The following is a 27,245-nucleotide window of genomic DNA, read 5'->3' on the forward strand; positions in this document are numbered from 1 at the left end:
GAGGGTGCAGTTCGGTGTACATTCGTGTTCATCGTCCGGGTTTCTCGCACCACAGCCGCGGCAGATTGCAATTTCAGGGGTTGGGCAAACATCGGCTCTGTGACCGAGCCTTCCACATGCATAGCAAACGTCCGTTTGTCTGCGAAACAGTGAGCATTTTACCAAACTGGGACCGCATTTTACATAGTCCGAGACTTTGAGTCCATCAAACAGGATGACTACCGTGCTTGTGTTCTTGTTTCTTCTCACTTCGAGGGCACTTGGATTCTTGGGTTGAATGATGAGGCGTTTGAGCTCCTCCCGCTCGATGGTTGGATCAATGTAGCGAATAACTCCCTTGCACGAGTTTTGTGGGGCAGCGCAATAGGCACTGACTTCGTAACTTGCTTGTTCTATAAGTATTGCTTTCACATCGGCGTAGGCCATGGCGTTGCGCTTTGATGGTGTGCTTGCCACCAATATGTTTTGCACCATGTTCGGACATATGATATCCTCTGCCGTATCCGCCTCCGTAAGTCTAGCGGCGGTAGTGAGTTCCTGGGCAACTCTGAGGTGGCCCATCTTCCTAATGTCCAGTCCTCCATGGGGACGGATTATGACTCGAACGTGCTCTTTGGGTAGTGGAGGTAGTCTGGAAGCAGTGGTGAGCCGTTTCTTAACACTCGCCGGAGCCGGTCTTTTGTTCCCGCCACGTGGCGTGTCGGGGGCTCGGCCGCCCTGCTCGATCGTGTTCTTGCTGATGGATTTCCGCTTGTACCACAGGCAGATAAAAAAAAGATAGACAGAATGGCTGACTGCCAGCCCTACAATATGCGTCATGGACACGAAGAATGCTAATTTTAAAAAAAACACAAACCAGAATCACCGCCCACCTCTGCGCGTTATCCGAAATCGCTGTGTTGTCCGATATATAAGGTAGCTAGTGCCTGAGATGGAGTATATACAGGTTCATGAATGCCTGAGTACTTAGGAGAAAGAGATGGATTGCAGTACTTGCTAACACAAAAGCGGTTCTTTCCTTATGCCTTTTCGTATTTTCGACTAGCAATCAGTCGCTGAGGTTGCCTCGACATTTGCCACTCTTCCGTACCGTTTAAAATATAGTTGTTTCATTTTGGCATCCTTCGTTGGTTTGTAAATTACATTTGCACCAAAATAGCACTGTCATTTGCAGAACCTAGTCTATTGTCAAGATATACCTAGATAGCCCAACGTACTCTATATTGACTGTGATTGTTTACCGCGTAGTTAGTTGCACAAACTAAGGTGCTTCGCCAGACCAAAATCTATTCTCAGGTGATATCATGCCTTCCACACTTCGATCATATTCGATAATGTGTTGCTTTTTTACGGGATACTGAGCATAAAGAAAATTTGTCCCTTCGGTAAATTCTTAAACATTTCAGCACGGAATTCTCAATCACCACCTCAAGATTGCTCCACTTGCAGTGGCGAGCCGATCAAGCAATGGGGGCTCTGCACATGAGATCACAGAGATTCAACAAAAGTCAACCGACAAGTCCGCTGAAAGTAAGCCCTCAGCTCTTTCACAGCTCGTCTTCGTTCATTGAATATGCGAAATAGTAGATTCCTTCGTCTAACTGGGGAATAATTGCAGGAATATTGCCTGAGTAGTCCTGATCATCTCTTTGTATATATATTGTACTTTGCATGCTATACAACGAGACGTGAAACTAAGGCTGTAATTTTGACTCACCGTACCTAAAGTATACTCATTTAAGGGCCATTATGAAATGCATACTGTTACGTGTAGCTGATGTACAAGCCTATTTATAATATATTTACACATAGGCTAACGATGGCCGAGATGGCGACCAATCGGGAACACGTCATCTTCTTCCACTTCAGTGCAGCCACACTATGGTGGCTGTTCCGTATAATCACCCCCGGCATTAGAAGCACCATCCCAGTGCTTAAGCTACGCGTCCGTGGTGAAAGGTATGTTATAGGGCTAAAGTCTCGCTACGTGAACGATGTCACTTGCAGCTGACGACGACGCTAAGGGGTCGGCGGGAATGATTTGATATGTAACATCGGTCCCTTGTCGCACCACACGGTATGGACCGCTGCAACGCGCCAGCAGTTTTTTTTTTTTTTTTGGAAAGGGACACACGGCAGATGAGTGACCAATAACTAAACTAAACCCTAAAACTAAACTAAACCCCGACTAAACCTCGATAAATGGAAGCTCGTGTCGTTCAACCGAAGACGTAATCATCTCCTGTTCCCTTATACTATCTCGCATGTCACCATAGAATTAACACAGTCTTATAAGTACCTCGGCGTAACGTTGTCTAATGATCTAACCTGGAACGCGCATGTCACTAAAATCGTATCATCTGCTAACAAAAGCCTTGGGTTCTTAAAACCTCATCTACGCCACGCGCACCAGACCTAAAACTGCTTGCCTACATGTCACTCGTACGCTCTACGCTGGAATATACATCTGCCATCTGGAGCCCTAACCAAAAATATATGATAAAGTGCCTAGAATCAGTACAAAATTATGCCACAAGATTCATTCATTCATGTTATTCATACTATACCAGTATATCATCGTTAAAAGCAGAGTCCGGCATATCAACCCTGGCTTGTCGTCGTCGCATCGCTAGTTTGTACTTATTCAATAAGTTTTTTTACAGCTCGCTTAATCATACACCCTACATCAGTCCTCCGGCACGCATTTCACTTCGCAGTGGTCATCCCCTCCACGTCACCCGACCACGTGCGCACACTACCACTTTTGCCTCATCATTCTTCTCACGCTTAGCCTCTGACTGGAACAACCTTCCACACGACATCGCCGCAACCACCTGCCCATCCACATTCTTGAACTGTATAACTTCCATATTTAAACGCGAGCAAACGTCTACTTAAACATCCTTTCCTTGTGTATTTATTGGCTTTATATTTGTTGCCCACCCTTATGTAATACCCCCCCAACCACCCTGGGGGCCTTTAAGGTAATAAAGTGAAGTGAAGTGAAGTGAAGGGAAGACAAGCACCACAGAACCCGTGGAAAAGTGTATGTGGCGATGGTGACGTTCATATATGCGCTTCTGATACTCCTGTGAGGCCTCTAGACAGGTGCGGGCGAGCTGCCACACGTGATCGGCGATCGCGTGGCGGGTGTATTCAGTGGCAGAACGGGCGGGAGAGGGCAGCGAGATGTCCATGGGCAACGCTGTTTCTCGGTGATATAGGAGACAAAATGGTGAATAGCCGGTGATGTCGTGACGCGATGAATCACAAGCGAACATCACATATGGTAAATGAAGGTCCCAGTCATGGTGATCGGTCGCAACGTACTTCGAAAGCATGTCGGTGATGGTCCGGCTCTTCGTAGTCGATGGTTGTTGAAACTGCATTATGGCTTCCACACAGCGGCAGGAGGAGAGATACCGCTTGAATCCACGCGATGACCAAGGAAGTTTAACGCAGAAACACCAATTTTCCTCTTCGGTCCGTTTTAAGACTAGCCCATATTTTCGAAGTCGCGCGAAATCCTGACGCAGGTGAAACCCGTGATCTTTGCTGACGTGCTGCAGACGAGGATATCGTCGATGTATGCGATGCAGCAGGTCAAACCATGAATAACCTGTTCAACAAACCGTTGAAACGTTTGTGTGGCATTTCGTAGACCCAATGGCATACGTAGATATTCATACATGCCAAACCGGGTTATAATGGCACTCTCCGGTACATCGGAAGGCTCAATAGATCTGCTTCGCTGAATGTGGTGCAACCGTGCAGTAATGCGGTAAAGTCATGGATGTGTGGTATGGGATAACGGTCCGGTACCGTCATGTTGTTAAGAGAGCGGTAGTCACTGTACGGTCTCCAGTTACCTGACGGGATCAGCACCAAAGGGTAGCGATGATGAACAGGGACCAGATGAGGGGCGGACATGCCCGAGCTCAAGCATATGCTCGAATTCCTTGCCGCGCAATCTTGCAGCGGGCAGACGCGATGCGACGGGGACGTGCAAAAACGAGTGCTCCCACAATCACAATGTGATTGGTTACATTGTGACGTACGGGATATTCGAGAGAAGGAGCTCGGAACAGATAGTAAAATTCTTCGAGAAGCATAGACCACGGTGGGGAGACTATGGCATGAGCTTGCACCAGACGCAAGGGTGGTAAACGTGATGTGACGCCATGAACCGCTAGGTGCGTCTCGGAATCCAGGAGACGGCTGTGTAGGAGGACTACCACACGCTTGAAATGCCAAAGAAAATACGCACCTATAATTACCAGGCGTACATCGGCGATTGAGAAAATCCATCTTAACATGCGTTTCAAGCCAATGTCCAGTGCGACACACTTCTGTCCATGGATCCGCATGGCCGAGCCGTTAACAGGAGTGACAAGTGGCGTGGTGTGACGTGGTCAACGGTGTTCCAGCGTAGCCGGAATAACTGACACTTTTGCACCAGTGTGGATGAGATATCGGACCTTCGTGACACGGTCTTTGAGGTGGAATAAGCAGCTTGATATTGGGCCTAAAGCACTGGCAGCCTTCAGTGCGTGGCCCGAGCGTTTGCCGCCAACGCACAAGGCTGACGGCACTGGCGAGCGCGTGCTTAGTAACGGCGTAGGTACCAACACAGGTTTCGTGGAATCCCTGGCGACCGGTTGCGGGTACCACTGTAGCGTTGGTGTGTTGGTGCACTACGTCCTCGGTATAGTTAAGCAAGTTCAGCTGGGCGGTGAGCTGCTCTACTTTGCGGTTGAGTTGCTCGTTAGCATCAAGAAGGCGGTCCAAGTGGTCGTCGCGAACCGGCGCTTCGTATGATGAAACACGTGGTATCTCGATGGCAGATAGCATGGGGGCGCCGACATCCATGATCTTGTCGGCCGTCCATGATCTTGTCCAGGAGTCGAGGGAGTCAAAGGAGGACAGACTTAAATTATCAGCACCTGCTGAGGAAGCCGCTGCAGGAAGATTGCGCGAAGAATCGATGCGTCCAATGCAGTAGAGTGGTCCCCGATGAGATGCCGCATGCTACGCAGAAGCTCAGTGTGCTTTCAGTTACCGAGTTCCTCCGCGGTGAGCAGCTGCTGCAGCATACGCCGTTCAGACTCAGTTGCTCTCCGTATGAGTTCCGTCTTTAGGATGTCATACGGGTTTTCTGGAGGCGGAGAGCGCACAATATCCCTCATGATGGCAATGCCAGCAGGCGGTAGCGCACCTATGACGTGGTCGTACATGGCAGTTTGTGAAGTCACGCAGTGCCTTTGGAAAAGTGGCTCGACGCTCAGAGACCAGAGTTTCGAATCGGATTAGCAAAACTCCGGTAACGTGATAGCATCAACGACAGCGTCGGTTGCCATGGCATTCGGCACCTCGTCGTTGATCGGTGATGGGCCCATGATCTGCCGAAATGATCTACCGTCTCTTGTGGGGATACGTGAGGCGTTTCTAGTGAGGCGTGAGGCGTCCATTCCGGGCAAGATCGAGGGGCCCCGGCTGGTGTGAGTTAGAGCGACGCTAAATAAGATATGTGGGACAAGAAACGCCTCATGTCTATGGGCCGAATCATATATATTCAGAAAGCTTTTTCTGACTTTACATTCACACATGCGCCGCGCGTGGGCTTAGCGGCGGGGCTGTTAGGAGGTACAGCGTGTCCGAAAATAAGCCTGAGAGAAAAGTGGACACAAAATTACATGGAGGCTTAGCCCATAAACAGCTATCGCTGCAAACGAATGTTTTACGCATAACAAATATCTCAGTACATATCATCTAAAGGAATGCACCTCACACTCGGTAGGTCCGTTACATTCATGAGTCCTGTCAAATGATCAAACATTCTTAAGATATGTAACGCTACTTATTTCTAGATAACGCAGAAGATGATGAAGATGCCTACAAGCAGTACTGCGACCCTATAAACATTAGTAAGTGTCATTTCCTTTTACGATGTTACGCCTTAAGAAAAAACACTTCACTAGCATTTACGGAAATAGCCACTTTTTATTTACAATCACATTAGCCTCTAAAGCATAAGTTTTTAAATCTAAAAATAAACGAGATGTGTTACGCAAATGCTGTTATTGCGGAAATAAGAGGTATCTGTGCATTGCAAAAATATTTGTCGTCAAAAAAAATCCTTGACACAATTTATTGCCACAAAAACGACAAAAAAACTGTAAAGAAACAAAGAGTAAATGGTTAATTTTAATTATGCATTAGTACATTTCCACAATACCACGGAATTCGCAGATTGGATAAAATGACACTATCCAAGGTGCATTTTACAAAGGGTAACAACCATTACACCTGCTTTATTCAGTTTGTGGCGGGCTTATGAATTCATAAAATTTTGTTTAATTGTAGAATATATGTATTCGGCTTGTTTGCATACCATATACAGCAAAAATAGATTTCAAAGAATGTTTCTGCGTTGACTTAACCGAGATCATATGCATTTCAAAGGATGCTTAAGAAGGCATTGTTATGCTTTAGTGACATAAACATACGCTCATCAACATGCGGAAAATATGACAATTTTTGTACTCTGCTTAAAACGTAATAAATCTTGCATAAGATGTGTAAAAATTGCAAGCCGAGTTCAATAGAGGAGTTAAACATTCCCAATTCCTTCAAATGGCCAGAAAAGTCATCAAAAAATATAAGACCTTGTCACCGCTTACTAACAGTGCAGATGTGGAAGCGAAATCAGTAAAATCAAATGGAATAGTTGAAATCTGTGCCAGAATTGTGCCAAAAAGCACCAAAACATTGAAGTGATGATAGTGACCGCGGTGAACACGGTATGCACTTATCCAATAGAGATGGACTGCTTGATTACGTCTCATTAATATTTATTCGTGCATTCCAAAGTAGTCTGCAATGCTCCCGCAAACTAGGAAAAGTCTTTAGCGATTCACTTTGTGTGGTAGTGAGGCAAGGCAGGACTGTTTGTCTCGCTGTCTAATTGGCGAATCTGTTGAGAATTTGGCGACAAAGCTTACACGTTTCTAGTCTCGTAATTATACCGCCCGTCACAAGCTAATACATATTATGCTGTGACATCACCACGGCGCAGCCAATGTTGTTGAAATATTTTCCCATTATGTACTCCACTAATAGCAGTAAAATACAAATTGATAAAATATTCCTACCTACGTTGACCAATTAGCCTGAACACCGGGTTTTTTTTTTCGATCAGAACGCATGGGAAATGCATTTTACAGGTGTTGCGGGTAATAACGTTGCCGCTCATATGCCCGACATAGCGTCATTTTGACGGCATACTCTAGCCGCAAGAAGCCTCGTGCTTTTAAAACAGAGGCCGCGCCAAACTATCCACTTGAGTATTGTTAAAAGTGTTACCCGACTAACCTCGTAGAACCATTTTACTTGAGAGTCGATCAATAAAAGACAATACAAAAGCATGCGAAATATTACTGCAGTATTTATTCATTAGATTTTTTTGGTATTTTGTCGACATGAATAGTATGACATCAGGAACACAGATGAAAATCCAGAAACTATGTGGCTCGATGTGTATCTTTGCTCTCCCTGACAAGGCATTCGTTTTTAGAATATATATAACTCCAATCAGATACACCAACGCTGAAATGGCACTCATTTGGTGAAAAATTTAAGAAAAAAATAAAACATACTGTAACCATGTGCACAAAATATTTGTTGGATCAGAAAATCACAGTGTAACAAAAGCACTCAGGAGTGCACACAAGGATAACAGAGAACTGCTAATTCAATATTCATGAACAACTAAATAGAAAATGATACAGAAAGATAAATTAGGGCTGAAACTCCCTTAAGGCGAATGCTAATGGTGCGAAGAGTTATACAGTGGATCCTTAAAGGAACACTAAAGGGAAAAATGATTTCTTTAGTATCAGTAGATTAATTAGCCTTCCACAATACCGAAAACACCACTCTTGCCGCGAGAAGCGGCTTGGTAAGCCAGAAAGAAACGAAAAACACAGAAGGCGAGTGGCGACGCCACATTGAAGTTCCCACACCAGCTCACCAGCATGTATTTTGACAGCGTATTCTTGGTCTCAGTTAATTCTTTAGCGGTAAAGATTGCAGCGTCTTGTGGAAAGCGTTACAGGTCTCGACAGCACGCTGCTACGCAAGATATTTCTTCAGAGTCTCCCCAGCAACGTGCGCGTGGCGCAGTAGTTGAGATGGCGTGCGGTCGCCAAGGTCCGTGTCGTTCAGGAGCTGCCGTAACCTTTCGGGTTCGGATGGTGTGAGGCGTCGAATGAGTGTCTCCTTCAAAGTTTGGTAGGTGTTTTCCGCAGGTGGGGCGAGAAGCAAATCGCCGACCTCGCTGGCTGTAGCTGGCGGCAAGCTACTCAAGATGTGATGGTTGCGCGTGAGGTCGGCTGTGATGCGCAGGGCGGCGAATTGTGCCTCGACTTGGAAGAACCAGAGCTCGGGGTCGGCGGGCCAAAAGGGGGGCAGCTTCAATTCGACTGCAGACACGGTAGGCGCGTCGATGCCGATGTGCGTGTTCATGTTGGGTCACCACTGTTGGTTGCTAGCGCGGGCGAAGAGCAATGAGACCATGAGCGATGAGTTCCAAACAAATACTGAACTTTTTTATTCTCTCTCACGAGACACGGGGAGGCGCGTGCGCCAACAGACTTTCCTTTCAGGTGCTTAACGTGGTGTTCAAGAGTGGCGCTATAAACTAGCCATTTAAACGCGGGGCACTTAGAGCGGCGCGCGGATGGCGTTGAGTACATCTACATTGTGTTCTAAAGGAGCCCCAGACTGTATATGGCAAGTCTCGCGAGCTTTTAATGAGCCAACGTGGCCCAAATCCAAAAAATTACTTTAGTAGTCGTGACGTCACACTGAAGTGCTGGCGTTGGGGTTTCCATGCGAAATTTAACAAAAATAACTTTTAGCTTCATTTTCTCTTCTCATGATTGACCTATTGCAGCGTAATTATTGACAGCAGAGTTTTTGAAGAATACTTTATCAGTCTAGGTTGATTTATTGTTTTGCTTTAGTGTCCCTTTAAATGCGCGTTTGCTTCTCTTCTTTCGTGGATTACGGTCGCGCTGCTTAGTCCTAGTTTTTCTGGTGCATTACGTAGAAGCAACGCTCATATTCTCCAGTGGAGGCATTTTTGCACTCCTCACGAAAGCACCAGCAGCTGTGGAGAGTAGCGAGTGGCACCCGGCATGCGGGTGCCACTCGGGTGCGGGTGATTTGGCCTTCGTGCCCAGAGAACCAAGGGACCCCGAAATCATCGTGTGGTCACTTGACTGACCTTAAATAAACCCTTACTACACAGATAACACAGATAGACATTATCAAGCTCCTAAATTAGCCTATAGCTTCACACTCCTCAGGATAGCAGGAAATTTAGTTTTTTTTCAGTTTTTACCAATTGTCCACATGCTTATAATTTTACAGTATTATATAATTATTAAGCCTAGTTTAGGTTTGTAGCATTATTTGGTGAATTTGTAGACGTATAATTGATTACCTAAAGGTGAACTCAAAAACTGAAAACTGACCTTGTGCAACCTTCCTGAGAGCGCTACATGAGCGGTTACAAAAGCTGCAGTTGCTAGGAAGCGTGAGATGCAGTCAGGCATCTGTTAATGCTACTGAGTTCCACTCTTAAAGGTGAATCTTAAGCATCATTCAAAGTTTCTGATGCCTATCATGCCGTCTGCCTTCACCGTCGCAGCCATTCAACCTCTCGCATGGACCCACTAAACCGCGACATTAAAATGAAAAGTTACCGATTACTGGCTAAAATACTCCTGACAGTGCAGTTGCTGTTTTATTAGGTAACATATAGGCATAGTCAGTTTCATTATTTCATAATTATTGATAGCTACGTTTCAAAGGAAGTTCGGAGCTCCGTCGCATGGTGCGTTACTGGCTGTTTTCTGATTGACGTTTGATAGCGATCACTCCGTCGAAAACCGGCCTTCAGCATCACACAAAAATTGGTACAGAATTCACCCTAACAGCTTCCCTCTAAATATATTACATATCGTTACACCAACATAACATATACATTTCTATGGTTCACTGCAGAGACGCTAAACGCCTGCTTCAGTAGCAGGTTTAACAAGGTACGTAAGAGAAAGTTTGCGACTCGATCGCCACGGCTCGCGCGGAAGCATTTCATATGCACTCCTCTGGTTTCCGGGTAATATAGGCTAATTTTCTTTTTATTCCGGCAAGGTCCACTTAAATAGTGTGTTTCTCATGATTCTAAGCTTATAATAACGGCAAGATGCTAAATTATCACGTCCAGTTGCTAGGAATGTAGCGGAATGAGCCTTCGCAGCAGCTGTGGAGATATATGACGAAGAAGCGCAGGAGCCTGGGGAAGGGAGAACAGGAGGATGAAGTTGCCATAAATGTACACAAGAGGGGCGCCAGTTCTACAGCAAAGCTCTAAGTATATTGTGCCATTTTAAGTAGGAACGCTACAGTGAATAGCGAGAAATGTCCTGAACAGGTCAGAAATGTGAACGAGATGACGAGTTTTAGGAAATATACAAGCATATGCGTAATTAGATTAGATGCAGTTTTCTAATATTTTCTTGTAAAGTTGTGGCCCTCAAACAAGGCTATCATAGTCTAAAATCAAGAACAGAACTCATGAACACTGCGAACATTAGGCCAAGAATCATAATATCCTACTGAAGATAATTGTAGCCGTCTTATCGTTACCGTGTTTTTCTTTCAGTAAACATTGTGCCAGTAAATAACTACCACGACACTAGCAACAGTAATGTTAACGTAAATAACAAACAAATATTTTGTGAAGCTTACGTTGGAGCGAGCATTTTTATGGTGGAAATCACGATTTCCTCATAATGCAAAGTGTAGCTTACCAATTTTGTCAATCTGATTTTGTCAACTTTGTCAATTTTGCAGCAACGAAAGGAGAAGAACGGGATACCCCTGAAGTGTTTCTTGTGGAAGTATGCATTGTGGTGAGCCGGAACTATACAAGTGCGTTTAACACAACCGAGGAACTTCTCCGGTACCTTGCTGCCATGTTTAATGGGGTGAGTTGATTTAGTAACATCTGTCAGCGGCAACTTTGTAAGTGGTTAGATTTCCTCGCTGATGTCCAAACAGAAAAAAATATCTGAGGGCGGGCAGAAGCATGCAATGTTATTCACGAAGTGTGTCTCCCCTGTTGTATACTGTATTCCTCTATCTTGTGGGAGAGCGTACATAGGGCAAACTGGCCGCTGTATTAATGATTGCATGCGAGAGCATACTATATAGATAGGGAGTAGCAATGGTGGACATTCGACTTTCCATTGCAAGAGTTGCGACTGCTCACCGAAGTTAAATTAAATCGGGGTGATGACAAAAGCACGTGATAAAACAGAAAGGGAAATTATTGAAGCTTTCATCTGGCCACATAGCGCGAAGTGCGTAAGCACGCCTTGAATTTTACTTTCAGACAGGGAAGTTGCTTTTATCGATGGCCATATATGAGTTCTTAAGCTTTTTACAATCCTTTGGCCATGTTGTTTTCATCATCATATGCTTTTCTGTTCTTACTGACGTCAGTTTTTGTTAACTTCGCATATGCTTTTTGTCAAATCTTCTTGTTAATGTTTTTCGTTTTCACTTCCTGATTTTTTTGCTGTTATTCTGCGTTTAAAATGGACATCTGGATGCGGTTTTTCTAGTCGTATCAATTTTTTTTATATTCGCAAGTGAAAGATAGTGTGCACACTTCGTGTTGGTGGCGGCAATTTGTCTAATTTTTTAGCATCCGGGTGGCGCATGACATTACGTTGCCTATAATAAGGCCTTCTGTCGTTTCAGGAAATAAAGTTCGTAGTCTGCGCTCTGTCCTGTCCTCATTTTCTTGTGCTTCTTGCACAGTGCGGTTAAAATTAACGACCCACCATATCTTTGGAACTGGGGTGAAGACCGTTAGGCTTGCACAAAATGCTGCTCATTGATTTCTTCTTAGTTTCCTCGTGCAACGTCGAATCACCCCGTTAATTCTGTTATATTATACTGTCTACATTGGTGGGTCGCCCTTCGTCCTCATCAGCCTCCGTTCCGCTCTTCTGCGAGCAGCGCATAGATTTCTTAGCTCTAGATCAGGAGCGGGGAAGTGGTCGGGTAGCTTCAGCTCAGCGGTAGCTAATCTCTTGCTACGTAGCATGTCCGCGAACAGGTCTCCAGATGATTCACTTAGGCCGTCCCTGTAGGTATCCCAATGCGTCACAGGACAGGATTGTCGGCCGTTGGTTCTATATCCAGCAATGTTGACGAAGACAGGAAAATGCTCACTACCAATTCTATCTTTACTCGTCGTTGACGATGCGAGGATGTCCGCTGAGTGTAATGTCAACTCAATGACACTGTAAGAGGCCAATGGTCGAAAAAACGTCGGTTGTTTGTCATTCGCCACGCAGGTCCCGCAGTGTCTAAAGCACTAACAATTTGCATCCCACGTGCATCAATCACCTTGTCGCCCCAGAGACTATGGTCTGCGTTAAAGTCCCCACATATAATCCGCAGAGCCTGGCAGCGGCTGCAGAGGTCTCTTATAATTTCTCCCATCGAGATCTTCTAGCGAGAGCTCACATATACGGGCGCCACGCTGATGCTTCAGTTTCCCAGCCGCACTTTTACAGCAGTGACCTCCAATGCACTGCAGCAAAGGTCTTGAACTGGTAGAACGTAATGTGGTATTTCACGTCTGACATATAGCGTGGCGCTTCCATTCAGAAATGTCGGAATACTTTGGTTTCCATGTGCGACATAACCAGCAATTGATCTGGAACTTGGAAGACCAGCCTCGGACAGGGCCAATATTGGCACAGGCATGTTGCGTAAGAAAAGCGACAGTTCAGATAAATGGCACGTAAGACCAGCACAGTTGCATTGCATAATAAGTGGCACCTTGGGGCGAGATGGTGAACATTGTGTCCTGACCACATCCATACTGTTAGGTGCTTTAAGAAGAGGCAGAGCTTAGAATCACCGACTCGAGAGCCAGGACTACTTCGAGCATGTCCTTCATCGAGCTCGCCGGCATCTTCTCTATGTGTGATCGCAAGGCCTTGAAGAGAGCATGTAGCACCTCTTGGCAGTCCTCCTGTGGTGTTTTTTCATCACCACGCGATTGGGGTTGCTGCAGTGCAGACACATACCTTCGCTGTTCCGGTTGTTCAGCAGTCCTCTCTTCTCTGGGGTCTCTGTTCATTGGTTTGACTGCTTTAGCCGGTCCTCTGCGCGATGGCACCACTGTGACCTGGGTTCCTGAAGGAGGCTTCAGGCTTGGGAAATCAGTTTCACTCCATTTAATGTCGTTTGACTCTCTGCGACTCTCCGTCTTTTTCTTCGTCTCATTCTTCTCATCCTTTGCTGTTGGCCGCAAGACAAACGTTTTCTCTCGCTTCATTTCCGCTGCCAGCGGAGGACACTTGCTATAACTAGCTAGATGACCACCACTACAGTTTTCACAAAGAAAGTTCTCGCTGCACGTGCATGTTTTGAAATCATGCGGTCCTCCACATCTCTTACACCGCTGATCACGACGGCAGTACTTGGCCACATGTCCATAGCGCTGACACTCGAAGAACCGCGGTGGTGTCTCAACGTTGTCAATTGTCTCGTGTCTTGTGAAACCCAAGTTGATCTTCTCTGGGCGGTCTGTGTTTGGAGCGAACGTTAGAACCACGGTGCTGTTTCGCCTGGACTACCATTCGGATTAGGAAGTTTGGACGCGTCGCACGACTTTCCTTGCATGATAAACACCTCGTGGTTTTAGGCAGTTCAACAGTTCCTCGTCAGTGTACCATTTCGGCACTCCTATAATAATGCAAGTGTTTTGCAGGTACGAATTGGGCACTCGTGCTGAGATTGCAGTCCCTGAGATTGGCTTGCAACTGAGAAGGGCGTTCACATGTTCTTCTGTCTGTACATCTAGAAGTAGCGCCCCATGAACAGTAAATCGGCTTCTAACTGGCGATGCGCCAAGAATTTCTTCAATTTCCGTAGACAGAGCAATGGTATTCACTTTTTTCAGGTCGGCTCCTTCTGTGACAAGTGTAATAATCACTGGGATTCCGACGGTCCTCTCGTTGCGGTGACGCACAAGCCTGAAGCCTTCATCGTCTAGATCTGTGATGTCAGCTATGTCACAATCATCAATAGGCGTAGACTCGTCGTCTGTTTCTGTAGCCTTATATCTCTTACATTCCCGGTTGCTCAGTCGGTTGCCTCTGCCCCGGTGTCAGGTCAGGCGTACTCATAACAGAGGCTCCCGTTGCTACCAGATGGGGCTCTTCTGCAGGCTCCTATCGAAGCGGCGGGAGACGACGCCACCCCCCCCCCCCCCCCCCCGTGGCCTCCGGAAGGTATCTGGGCAAGTCGTCCGACGTCTTCGACAATTCTGGTTGACGAAACGTCGAAAAAAATTCAAAAACACTAGGGAACGAGACTGCAGTGCCTTAATAATGGTCACCACGAGTAATGTGATACAATTCGCACTAAAGGTATGGGTAAGTAACCTAAATATCTATAGAAACCACCACGATGGGGTTATGGAAAAAAAGATAAATTTTTAGGTCATCGCAGCTATCGGAATTAACAATTAAGGACCTACAAATCCTGTTAATTGCAAAACATTTCATCGGTAACCTTACTGCTTGCAGTGTTGTAAATGATTACGGTGAGAAACATTTTACGCAATAGTCCTCAGAAAGAGGCATTTTTATAAGCGACAAAGAGCTCATATTTCTTGTCCCATGCATTCAATATTTAAAAGTGTGTGTGCATGCGAACTATATGTCTACTTATAGACCCTCGTTCTCTTCAAGGTGGCACTGCGATATATTGAAATGAAATGTCCACAAATACGGTTTCAATTAAACAAAGTTCGGGAAGTTGAGGTAAGCAATTTTAAATAAAAATGGAAAGAGACCACAAAAGACTTTTTTTCATGGCGCCGATGTGTTTTTTTTTTCATAAGAGACGTTTTCATAACGTCGATTCACCATTACTGCGTAAATGAACTTGTCAACAGCTGCTCACCATGTGCAAGACTGAGCAGATCTTTCCGTGCCCACGTTCTACGGCGCTGAGTACATTCGCCGAACGGGCCGCTGCGTAAGCGACCCAGACAAAAGAGCAGAGGACGCCGCACACGGCAGTCGGCGCCCGCTAAACAGAGGGGGGCAGCTGCGCTCCCGACTTTGCCGCCGCTGCAACCCTTCCTCCCCCCCATTCCTCAGCCACAGTCGCCGCGTGTTAGCTGCGGTAGCTGCCTCGTACCGCAGTAGACGTCCTTCTAGCACTAGCTGCGGTAGACAGCCTTGTAGCAGTTTCCTCGAAAAATTCGCCATCGGGTTCGCCGACAAGTACAGAAACAAACGAAAAGATTATTTGTGTGAAATATATACAAAAACTATTTCTTAGGGCTATTTATTCATTGCAAACCGCAGAACACCGCTTTGCGCTGTCATGCTGGCCCTGCGCACGGAATACTCGGGCCGGCGTTGCACAGACCAAGATGCTGATGATCAGTTCAAGGAGATTTTTGAATCAAGTGAAGCAACGGCGAAAGGATTCGGCGTTCAGCCAGGCATTCTCAGAAAGCGCGGTTCTCAGAAGTACATAGAAAACCAGGCTTCCTCTTCTCCTGAAGAATATTACAGACGTACTTGCTTCATCCCGTATATGGACGATATGCGGTCTGCATTAACCGAGCAGGCGCCTCACTGGTCACAGGGCGATGTTGTCCAGTCTTCAACTCATGCTGCCGAATTACGCCGCTCACAGCAGCTTTGAGTCTCTACAGCCGGCAATAGAACTCTACATGGCGGATAAGGATCCCAAAAATCTCAAATTGATTAAAGGATAGTGCGAGACATGGAAGCAGAAGTGGCGAACAAGACCTCCAGAAAAGCTGCCAAAGCATCTGACCAAGGCCCTGAAGCAGTGCAACACCAGCCTGTTTCCTAATATCAGCAAGCTGCTCAAGATACTTGCAACACTTCCTGTCACCACAGTGGCAGCTGAGAAAAGCGTTTCGACGCTGAAGCGCCTCAAAACTAAAAGATATATATACTTTCGCAACAGCTCCGTTGAACGATTGAATGGGTTGGCTCTGATGTCGCTCTACAGAGAGTCCGTTCACGTCAGCAACGTAATCACAACGTTTACGAAGAAGGCATGAAGTCTTGTGTTTTAGGCTTGCGAGCTTAAGTAGCCAGTGCGGACTTTAGGCGAACGGACGCACCACGTCGCGCACTTGTGGGACTTGACAGTGCCGACCGTTCCACGCCAGACGCCAGCTCTTCTTGAGTGTGCCGGCTCAATAAAACGAATATTTGACCCTTCGTCTTTTAACAGCGAAACTGTTTAAGCCAGCCGTAATTTGCGTTGCGTAGCAATACACTACAAAGAAAGAAAAGAAAAGAAATTTTCTTACCGAGGCGGGAGTCGAACCCGCGTACCCCCAGTCCCAAGGCGAGCGTCGAAACCACTAGGGTATTTTAACACGAAAGTGTTTTATGCCGGGGTCCACCAAGACTTCACTGACGTATTTCCGTCACGAAAATACGTCACACGAACATACACAAACATAATACAAAGAAAGAAACCAGAAGAAAAAGTTCCACAAACATGCAAAATTTAGAAATCGAACCCACGACCTCTCGTCCGCGACGATAGATCGCCGAGCGTTTAACCCATTGCGCCACAAACGCATTTGCAGAGAGCTACACAGACGCGCCTTATATATCTAACACTCCTCCGTGTACCCGCGCTCTTGCTCGGGGCGGTGCCGCCGCCTACGAGCAGAAAAGAGAAGTACTTTATTATGACACTAACGCGCACCGACAGTGAACGCTTCGGTGGTCTCAGCGCTACGACGCCTCGATGCCAGCATTCGAAGGGACGCTGGCATCAAGAAGCACTACCAACGCCACTTAGGTGGCGTTCACCGTACTCAGCACAGCGGAGCGTGGCCTCCGCAATTAGCTCTGAAAATGTTTCTGAAGTTGATCGCGGAGGCTGCAATTACGACGCGCTGTACGCGCTGATTTGACTCGGTGACGATTCAGTTACGTGCTTTGTCTTGCGCGTTGTATTAGTGTGTCAGTTACGTGCTTCGTCTTTCGCGTTGTGCTAGCGTGTGCAGCGTAGTGCAGCTTCCATATGCACGACGGTTGCTCATGGTCATCGACCTTGGTAGTCGTGATGGAGGAGACGTGCCACCAGGCGTCAGCGTGGGTGCATCAACGCCTAAGGGCGCTTTAGCCACAAAACACCAATAGACATTATATATCAATGTGCAATAAACATTACACTACTTCTGTGAAGACACGTTTCACTTTCGTGTTCTATACCGATTCCTATATAAGAGGGATCAACCCCATTTTTTTTATTTATTGCTGGTCTTCGACGTGACAGAGAACAAACTAATGTGCACACATTCAAATATCACATTTGGAAGCAATCACTAGACCATAGAGCCACTTTTTTAACATGATATTTATTACAATGAATGAAATGTATGTACAGGGACTATTTACAATATGAGCACCAGGTGAACGTAAGTAATCAAACGTCAACGAGCACTCCTAATGAATAGGCTATAGACCCACGCTTGCAGAGCGTGCATTTATGCGAACCATGTGATTGCGTTCGAGCGTTGTCGTCATCGTCGACAGCTGGTGCGTTCGTACGCTCGTGCTTTGCGAGGTGTAGAGGTTTTGCGCACTATGAGAGCGAGAGAGAGACGGAGGAGGTCTCCTGGAACGCGGTGTCGGCATTGGAAGGCTGTGTCGGGGTTGCAAGCTGCGCTATGCAACGCGCAGTGAAGGGCGTAAGTCCGAGACGCGCGAAAAGAAATTATCATCATTATGAGCAATAAGATGAAATGTTCGCGCGCACTTCCGGAAAATAATGAGCTACGATCACCCAGCTTCGCTGTTTCAAGCGTTGCACGGCCAAGTGTAAGGTTAAGCGTTTTTATTTCAAGCTCTGAGTAAGGCTGCTTTATGTTTATTAATGAAATCTATTGAGACGAATCGTCCATACAATAATATTAGGCTATTAGGAAGATTCCTCTCCAAACTAAAAATATAAAGCTATTAATAAAATAGTATTTAAAAAGTATCATAATTTTCATGCTGCGATTTTTACCAAAAATAATTAATGAAAAATAGGTGCTTTCCTCAAATAGTCAAGGCCACTCAAATAGCAAGTGCGCCCCAGAACAATTTTCCTGGCGACGGGCGTGGCCTTGAAACACTAATTCTTGCGTAACGTAGGTAATAGAAATATTGTACATTAATATTGGAAAAACGACGACTGCCTTCGAACGTGTCAGGAATACAGCTACCATTCACGAACTTCCACTTATTCTAGGACGAATTTGTTTTTGGGAAGAAAGTCTGCGGTATACCTGCACCTATACAAGAACAAGGCGAGAACGACACTGTCTGCCGCTTTGATGCTATAGAGACATTCAACTTGACCAGAGACTATGTAAGCCAATGTGGTATTGCAGAGTGCGACATTGTTTACCATTTGACCAGGTATGTGCACCTTCTAAGAACATCTTGATGTGTTTATTGTCTTTTTCAGAAAGTTCTCTTTTTTTCTGCCACGTACCCCTGCTGTCTTTGTTGCTAATATAGGCTAAATGTGACAAATTTACAATAACTGTTGTTGGACATCGTAAAAAGTTTTCAGAACCTAAAATATCATTAACAGCATAAATGTTATTGACTTGCTGCACTTCCCTCTAATGCATCCGTTTCAAACTTTCCTTAGTTGCCAAGCAAGCTATGCGAAATTTATACAAATGTAACTACAATATTCGTTAAGTGGTAGCATTGTTTCTAATATACGTTGCTAGTCCTTGCAACTTGTGAGGTTTGCCAGAACCCTACATCTGCGTTGTAATCTACGCCGATTTTCCAGCGTGGCATATTGTCGGTGCTTAATTCATTTCTGGAAACAATGAAGTTAAGCAATAGCCTGTGATTCAACACTCAGTGTTCGAATATCCACCATATACCTTCGAACACAATGGCAACGCGTTGCGATGATATCCCCCACGTTGTGAGAAACATAACGTTTCAATTATTAGAGTTTCTACCTACGACAAGGCGATATGGAGAGTCCTACTTTTTCGGACGGAGGTTACTACTGTTTGCAAACACGCTGATTGGGTAAACGGGAGCTTCTATTGTCTATATATGTAATGGTAAGTGTTAAAAAGTAACGAAAAACTAGAACCAAATGTTTGTTTTCGAAAAAAAATACGAGTATAACAGTTAAGCCAACCAGTTTCTATAAATTCGTAGTTTGAATCCTACAAGAAAATGTGCTACATATTACAACAAGTTTTGCAGAACACGCCATTACAATAACATATGGCGGCTACATTCAACACCAACTAACTCTAAAAAAACAATATTTATGCGCGCAACAATAATACAAGCGACATAGGATGTAAAAGTTGCTAGAAAAGCTATCCGAAATCAGGTAATCTCATTGCTGGTTGACTAGCAAGTGTCGCTTCTTTTTGTTTTGATTTCATTTAGCCCAAGTGCTCCTGGTGGTATTACACTAGGCGAACCATAATTAAAGATAATTTCAAAATATTCAGTAATGAGGTAACATAGATGAGCAAAATGTGAGATACTCAAATCAACATATGCATCAAAATGCAGAAAGTAATTGCCACAGTGTGAGTACATGCAAATAAATATGATTATGTATGACTTAAGCGCAAAGCACCTAACAACACACATACTTCTTCGTCTTTGGTCTTTGGTAACATAATGCCGCATCTAAGACTTCTATAAGATTTTCCATGAATGCTCATTGCGAGATAGAGAATCGACCGGTTTTAAAACGGAGTTATACACTCGTAATTAAAGAGAAATTGTTCATTCTCAAGAAATACCGCAGCGAAAACCACGTGCATGGAACAAATGATACTGACGACGCTGTCCCAGACGCCCATTTGATGGACACATCTGCGTTACCACTGATGTGTCATGATGGAATGCATCACTGGCGTGCGACAATCTACATGGCAGCTCAAAAACCGCGATGGCCTGAAATTATCTCCGCAGCTGAAAGGCTATGCATCCGCGAGAGTGATACCTCCCCGCGTGCATCACTTTGCGTGGAACTGGGCAGCATCAAGTACGTTCCGGAAGGGTACCACCATAAGTTGGGTACGTCGCTGGGCGACTGGGTCCCGGCCACTGGCTAAAGTGAAAAACACTTACTTTTCTAAAGAAATTCTCATGGCAAGCTTTCCTGAGGAGCCACACTTAGCCCTATTTCCCTTCCCCAAAACCACTTCTCTAAATAGGCCTCGAGGTATTAAATACACCATTTAATATCCCCATTGCAAATTTCTAATGAGGCAAGTGGTTTTATTTATTCAAAAATAATTATTTGATGCAAATAGCCCGAAAATTTCTCTTATGCAAGATTTCAATCCCATCATAGCTGATGTTGATTCGAGAAACGCCAAACGTTGATGGTGCTAGTTTTCACAGCCTGAGCAATGCCACCCAACTTCAGAAATAAAATCAGAACCGTATACCTGTAGAGACTGACTGCCATGCCTTTACAAATGCCTATGCGTGCTTGACTGCATACACCTAATAACTGTATCCATGAATTCTCCGGACTTTGAGCGAGAGTGCCAATAAATGAAAGATAGTAAATTACTTGCACTTTCAACACAAGCAAAGGTTACCATTCGCTTTATCAGACTTTGCACAAGCGACAGATGAGATTCTTTCTGGGATGTTTTGCTGAAAAAATGTAATATTTTCCAGAGAGGACCTTGGCTATTGTGTTGATGGTAACTGTAATACTGACGTCACAGGTGAGCATAAGTGGTGTTCCATTATTATTTATTAAACTTTGTGGAGGATATTTCAGAAGCGGTTGCGTAATTGACGCGTACTGCGGTGACTACACCCAAAAAATAGGGCAAGCAAGACACATGTGTATGTCAGGAGAACAATGAGAGGCAATAAACACACAGTTGATTCAGTGGCATGAGTCAGTAATTATTAGGTAAATACATTTAAAAATAAGACAACATTGTGTGACTATACACTGCAACCAATCCATTTGTAGCTCTTGATGATGTCCCATTCGGAGGGCTTGTTTGTGTTATCCTTGCAGCTAATTCGACTTGCTATCTAATTTTCACGATTACAAAATTTATTACAAAATTGTGAAATTACAGTCTCACGATTATACGTGCGGAATGTATGCAATAGTGTCCCATGCCGCACTTCGGTGGTGTACTCAGTTCCACTTTGGTGCAATCGTGTATATGTTGGGCAGACGGGGCGCAGCGTTAATATGCGCTTGCGGGAGCTCTAAATTACCTGGGAGGACAAGCTAGCTAGCACTTCTTACAGCACTGTGGTGATTCTGAGTGTATCCCCATGTTGTCCAACATCACCATGTTGCATTGTCACCGGGAGTAGACGGAATAGGAGATAGTTTAAGCAGCTCGGATGGGCAAGCTGTCGAAGCATGCGTCGCGCAGTCTTCGATTGCCTTGTACTCTGAAGGACTTGAGCACTTCAAAACGTGTTGATATGCGTATATCTTTTTCCCACCGGTCCCTTCTGTGCACGCTCGGAGATGTATGTATATTGCATGAATTGGCATTCAAGTTTCAATTGGAAGTCAGCGCTCTGCCTGTTGTTTTCTTTTCTGTGTGGGTGTTTGTCCCGCTGTCATATACAAATGGACCTTTAGCGTTTCCTGCGACCCAAACGACCACCTGTAAACCACTCTAAAAAAACCGGCCAATATACTATTTTGTTTTCTTCCTGGCCTTTTGACGCATTCTTGTTGTCACCATGGTTTTCGTGTCTATGATGACGAGGCTGCCCTAACTCTGAGCCACCTTGACACCCTGTTTTGTTTAGCATAGCTGCTCAAACCTTCCATTCAAGTCGCCGCACCTTGGACTACCGCCGATTGGCTTTCCCATGTCATCTTTAATTTTACATAGTGCCTTGCTGCACCCAGCTTGTCCAAGTAGAAAATTTACCACTGCAGTTGCTGAGGAAATAACGGCGCTCTTGTGGAAAACTTCAAGGCCTTGACTGTTCATTGCTGGCTAGATCAACGTGTTCATTCAATGTGTCGCTCTGCAAGCACTGGCCGATACTGGAGATTGCATGCCTGTGCTGAGTACTTAGCTGTGCCGCTCGTTAATGGTAATGATTCCGCTTTCTCACTTTGCCCTGTGGAGCCCTAGTCCACAACATATCCAAGCTTCAACGGTGTTAATGGCTCAGCTTGTAAATCGAAACCTTTTCTCGTGCAGTGAAATTTTTCGACTGTGTAAGTTGCTTGCACGACATTCTATAGTGTTTTTAGCACACATATTCTAGTAACTGAGCAAAGTCGTTGCTTGGGGCAGTTGGTGAGGCAGCGCACGTCCGTGTCTCCTCTTTATTGCGATTGCAATTATATACACCCTCCAAGCGCATTTTTGCCGTCGCCGCTGCCGTCGTTGCCGCTGTGATCTTCCGTATAAAGTCTGACGATGATAAAATCGTCGCCGCACGCCATGCGTTTTGTGTGCGAGTGAAGGCTTGCGAGGGTGATCTGGCGAGCCCAGTTTAATCTCGCGTACGTGACAGAGGAAGGCGACCGGAAGCGCACGCGCTTCGTTCACGCGCGAGGAACGGGGAGGAGGCGACGGAGACGGGAGGGAACGTTCTGCTTACCCAGCTGCTGATCACGGAGCTATCTTGAAAGTGATCTGCGATGGGCCAAAGGGCATTCGCCGAGTGCCCGTAGCTTCGTATGCGCTGCGCTTTCGACGTTTAGTTCGCGTTGAAGCGAGAGCCAGCGCGAAGGTCAGTTTGCTCGCCGCCTCTAATGCGATTTCTCACTCCAGCGTTTCGATGAGCGCCCGCGATCATCGAGCTAGATGTGTTCATGTTTATCTGTGCGCGCGTGACACTGTGCTTGTTTATTTAGTTAGCAGGCGAATATTTACAACTTTATTTGGCCGATAAAACTAATATCCTTACTTCGTATAGCTGTCTACTAATTTGCTATCGCAATCGATGCTTCGCCTTTCGGACGAAACTGCGACTTTTTTTTTCACGTGTTGTTACCACTGCGCTGTACACCCTCGGAGAATCGGGTAACACTCAAGCGAGCTTTCAAGTTTCAGGAAATGATAACTTGTTCACCTTTTTTTTCTTTTTTTTGGCCATGGTGAGTGGACTTCACCAGACATTCATTTCATTTGAAATATGACCAAAGTAACATAGTAACTATTTCTGTAGAAATTTGTTTGCTGAACTAGCCAAAACTGAAAACCCGCTTCAGCGTACTAAAATTATTATTACAGGCAATGCGATAGGTTTCCAGTGTGTAAATGAAAATTTTGAGGTCTCAAAACACCATAGCATATATTACACTTCGAGGGTTACAGGATATAGCGCAGTTTTCTAATGGATCTATTTTTTTAATATAACAGTAATGCTTTCGCCTCCAGCCCGGGTATTCAGTAGTGGACACGTTATGCTCGTGCGTCATTTTCATTTCTAATGTGCAACTGTCAAATGATCCAACCCACGTGTATAAAATAGTAAAGTTCAACAGACTACCGTTCATTTCGCTAAAGCGCCAATGCCTGTAAAGCTACCATAAATCTTCATTTGCTTACGTCACTCACTTATATTAACAACTGAGCGCAAGGTTTGTATGCGAGGCTATTTTGTCTCGACATACAAGATTATCTTTGACCTTTTAACCTGACTGCATTGAGTATAACTTGAGCTGCGTTCTTGCAGCGTCCATAAAGGCAGTCAGGCCGGGAGTTTGAAATTTAGGAAAGTTGGTACATAACAAAGAGCTCTGTAAAACAGTTTGATACTTGTTCAACAGATAGGATGACGCACATTAGGGTGGAAACATAAGTGCTACTATAGAGTAGTGGACTGGACGAGATAGATGAGCTAAACTCTTTCGTATCAGCTTTGTGTGCGATGAAATTGAGGCTCCGGCTTAGTTGAAAGATTTGAAGTAAATCGCCCAAATGAAGATTGCTGCACAATATTGCAACAATTTGTGAATTGTTAGCGTCTCCAAACTTTGTTTACATATAATATTTTTATGTAACTATGATGTGAATACTCGTCAGAATCAAGACGCTTTCAGTGAACTAAAAAGCGCATGTACTTTTCAAAACGCTCCAATGCCGCCGTAACCCACAAAAATATCACACTATATTTTGCTTCTCTTGTACTAAAAACCTGTTTCTTCATATTCTGGGTAGCAATAGCCATTCATGTAATATATGTGCGATTTCAGGCATAGCTGAAAGAGCTGGAATTTGCACGGAGGAGAACTTTGCTATTGGAGAAGACGATCCGCACACATATAATGGACTTATAACGATGGCACATGAACTTGGGCATTCGTAAGCACCCTGAAAAAAATCACTTACTTGCATGCAAACATTTCTCTTGCCGAAATTTTACAAACACATGTCTATTTCGTTTGTCTAACTTAGGCTTAATACACGTCAATTCTCACATCCATTAACGGGCTGAACTCTGGTATGGCGTCTTACTTATCAGGTACACCTATTTTCCTAGATCATGGCTACATTGATGATGTAATCAGTGCCTTCTGCTAGTGCAGCGCTATGAAAAAACGGAGCATTAAAAGGAGGACAAGCACACATCTCATCCATTTGGACCTAAGAAGTATGTAAACCGCAGTTTCTTCAATGCACTGTGTTGAGCAAGGGTCACTGGTTCTAAAGTATTCAGACCCATTCGACAGTAGGGCGAACCACGATGAACGTGAGGGCATCGATGTGGCGTATGCCTAATGTCAGTCTTGCATCGCAAGACAGATTACTAGCAATACAGCGGTATAGTTGATTGCGGTATAGGGGCTTCGGAATATAGGCATCATGATTCTGGTTATTGGGGCGGGACTCCACAAGAGGCCTTTGACTGCGAACGACGGTGGTAGAGTTCATAATTTGCGCTACTAGTGATTATATTTCAGGCAGAGAACTGCTACAACCGTCAGCGATGACCCTCAGATTTTGCCGCGGTTGGCTCTGAAACAACTTACTTATAGCGCTTATATCACGCATAATGTCATTGTATGAAAGTTTGTCGCGGTTAGGGCACACAGCTCGTCTGGTGCGGAGGCCCTCCCTTGAAGATCAGCGTCGATTAGAGTTACGTACTCCCACCCACAACATCAACGTGATTGAACTTCACATTCTCAAAGCCACTGTTGAATACCTGCATAAACGACTGCCTAACTAGTTCACCATATTCAGTGACACAAAAGCGGCCCTCCAAGCTCTCTCCCCAAGTTTACTTCATGGTCCTCAAGAACAACTGGTATCCGAAATCAAAGAATATCACCAACGCTTTGTTGGAAAAGCGAACTGAATCTATTTTCAGTGGCTTTCAGGCCATTGCGACATCGTCAGCAACAATAGAGCAATTAAGCAGTGTACTTCACCCAAGGAGTCCAGCATGCCATTTTCAAGCAGTTCGGAAATGTCTACTTGCTCGTCCAAGAGATTTAGAACATTGCGATTCACTGGAGTGTGCCAATTCTCTACAGTGATGTTTACCCTTTTTTGCACGTTCGGCTGCCGTCTAGTCAATCTCGATGCAACGCAAGTGTACTGCGTTCGTTGTGATAGAAGGTTGCTTTTGCAAATGCCTACTGTTTTGCTATTGATATAATGGACAGTGCCTTGTGCAGCGGTTGTGATTATGGTACAACATATACTGTGCCTCTTTTAACCATAAAATACACACTATACGTGCCACATTAAGCTAGCTGGACGACAAATCGCTCATATAGGACAAAATACTTTAACCATGGCCTCCACCGTCATCCGAGCTGTGAGCGGCAAAAACACTGCAGCGCTTTCTGAAGATGTCTGAGCTCCATCAACTCCATCAAAGCTTTCATTTGCGCGGTGAACGCTGTTGACTTATTGACTGAATGGACGTGCCCATTGCTTGGTTGTCTGTTTTTTGCCCTTTTACTGTATTTTTCTTTTTTCAAGCTCCCAGTCAGGATTTGGTAATGTCTGCCGTATGCACTCCAACCCAATTTTATTCTTCTGTAAATTTCTTTCTCGTGATCAGGGTCCCCTGTCAGTAATTGACCTAGATAAACGTACTCCTTTACAGACTCTAGAGGCTGACTGGCGATCCTGAATTCTTGTTCCCTTGCCAGGCTATTGAACGGCAGAAACTTGGAGGTTAACAAAGAAGCTCGAGAACAAGTTAAGGACCGCACAAAGAGCGATGGAACGAAAAATCTTAGGACTAACGTTAAGAGACAGGAAGAGAGCGGTGTGGATCAGAGAACAAATGGGGATAGCCGATATTCTAGTTGACATTAAGCGGAAGAAATGGAGCTGGGCAGGCCATGTAATGCATAGGAGAGATAACCAGTGGACCATTAGGATTACAGAATGGATACCAAGAGAAGGGAAGCGCAGTCGAGGTCGGCAGAAAACCAGATGGGATGATGAAGTTAGTAAATTTGCAGGCGCAAGTAGCAAAACGCTAGCGCAAGACAGGGGTAATTGGAGATCGCAGGGAGAGGCCTTCGTCCTGCAGTGGACCTAAAATATAGGCTGATGATGATGACTGTATTTTTCAGCCCGCTTCCGTTTTCCTCACTTAAGGGTAGGAAACCAGTCGCAGTCTGGTTCACCCTCTTGCCTATTCTTTTAGAGCACAGCGTCCATTCCTGAGATGAGCGTCAGCGTCCTACAGCATAACCGCACGATCGAGCTCATGCCACTGCTCGCGCGTTCGTCGTCGTCGACTGCTTCCACTGCTGGTTCCCAGCTGCTCATCATGCCAGCACTCCCATACTGCCCCTCCTTCTGTACGCCGATGACATCACCCTATGGGTGACCACCGGCAATCTTGGCGACATGGAGACCACTCTCCAGGCGGGCGTGGACGCGGTGGCGACTCACGCCCGGTCTGTCGGGTTGAGCTGCTCCCCGGCCAAGTCGGAGCCCCCCTGTCGCCTTCTCCACTCACAGTCTCCCTTGACGGCATACCCCTTCCCCTCGTCTCTACCCTCCCCATCCTCGGACTCTTTCTTCAGTCCAATGGCAAGCACACCACCCTCATCACTCGACTCACAAACACTGTACACCAGACCATCCGCTTAATACGCCG

General features: G+C 45.4%; 1 protein-coding gene across 1 annotated transcript in view; it reads left to right on the plus strand.

Annotated features, from left to right (window-relative positions):
* Nucleotides 1-27,245, plus strand: part of LOC125939879 (venom metalloproteinase antarease-like TfasMP_A) — a 50,094-nt gene that overhangs the window by 18,264 nt on the left and 4,585 nt on the right. The window contains exons 5-11 of the mRNA XM_049655386.1: nucleotides 1,407-1,530; nucleotides 5,868-5,924; nucleotides 10,921-11,054; nucleotides 14,847-14,918; nucleotides 18,403-18,572; nucleotides 20,844-20,893; nucleotides 24,370-24,478. Coding sequence (XP_049511343.1) covers nucleotides 1,407-1,530; nucleotides 5,868-5,924; nucleotides 10,921-11,054; nucleotides 14,847-14,918; nucleotides 18,403-18,572; nucleotides 20,844-20,893; nucleotides 24,370-24,478 — 716 coding nt within the window. The remainder of the gene's footprint in view (nucleotides 1-1,406; nucleotides 1,531-5,867; nucleotides 5,925-10,920; nucleotides 11,055-14,846; nucleotides 14,919-18,402; nucleotides 18,573-20,843; nucleotides 20,894-24,369; nucleotides 24,479-27,245) is intronic.

Source organism: Dermacentor silvarum, chromosome 9 (genome assembly GCF_013339745.2).
Source record: "Dermacentor silvarum isolate Dsil-2018 chromosome 9, BIME_Dsil_1.4, whole genome shotgun sequence".
Taxonomy (NCBI): domain Eukaryota; kingdom Metazoa; phylum Arthropoda; class Arachnida; order Ixodida; family Ixodidae; genus Dermacentor; species Dermacentor silvarum.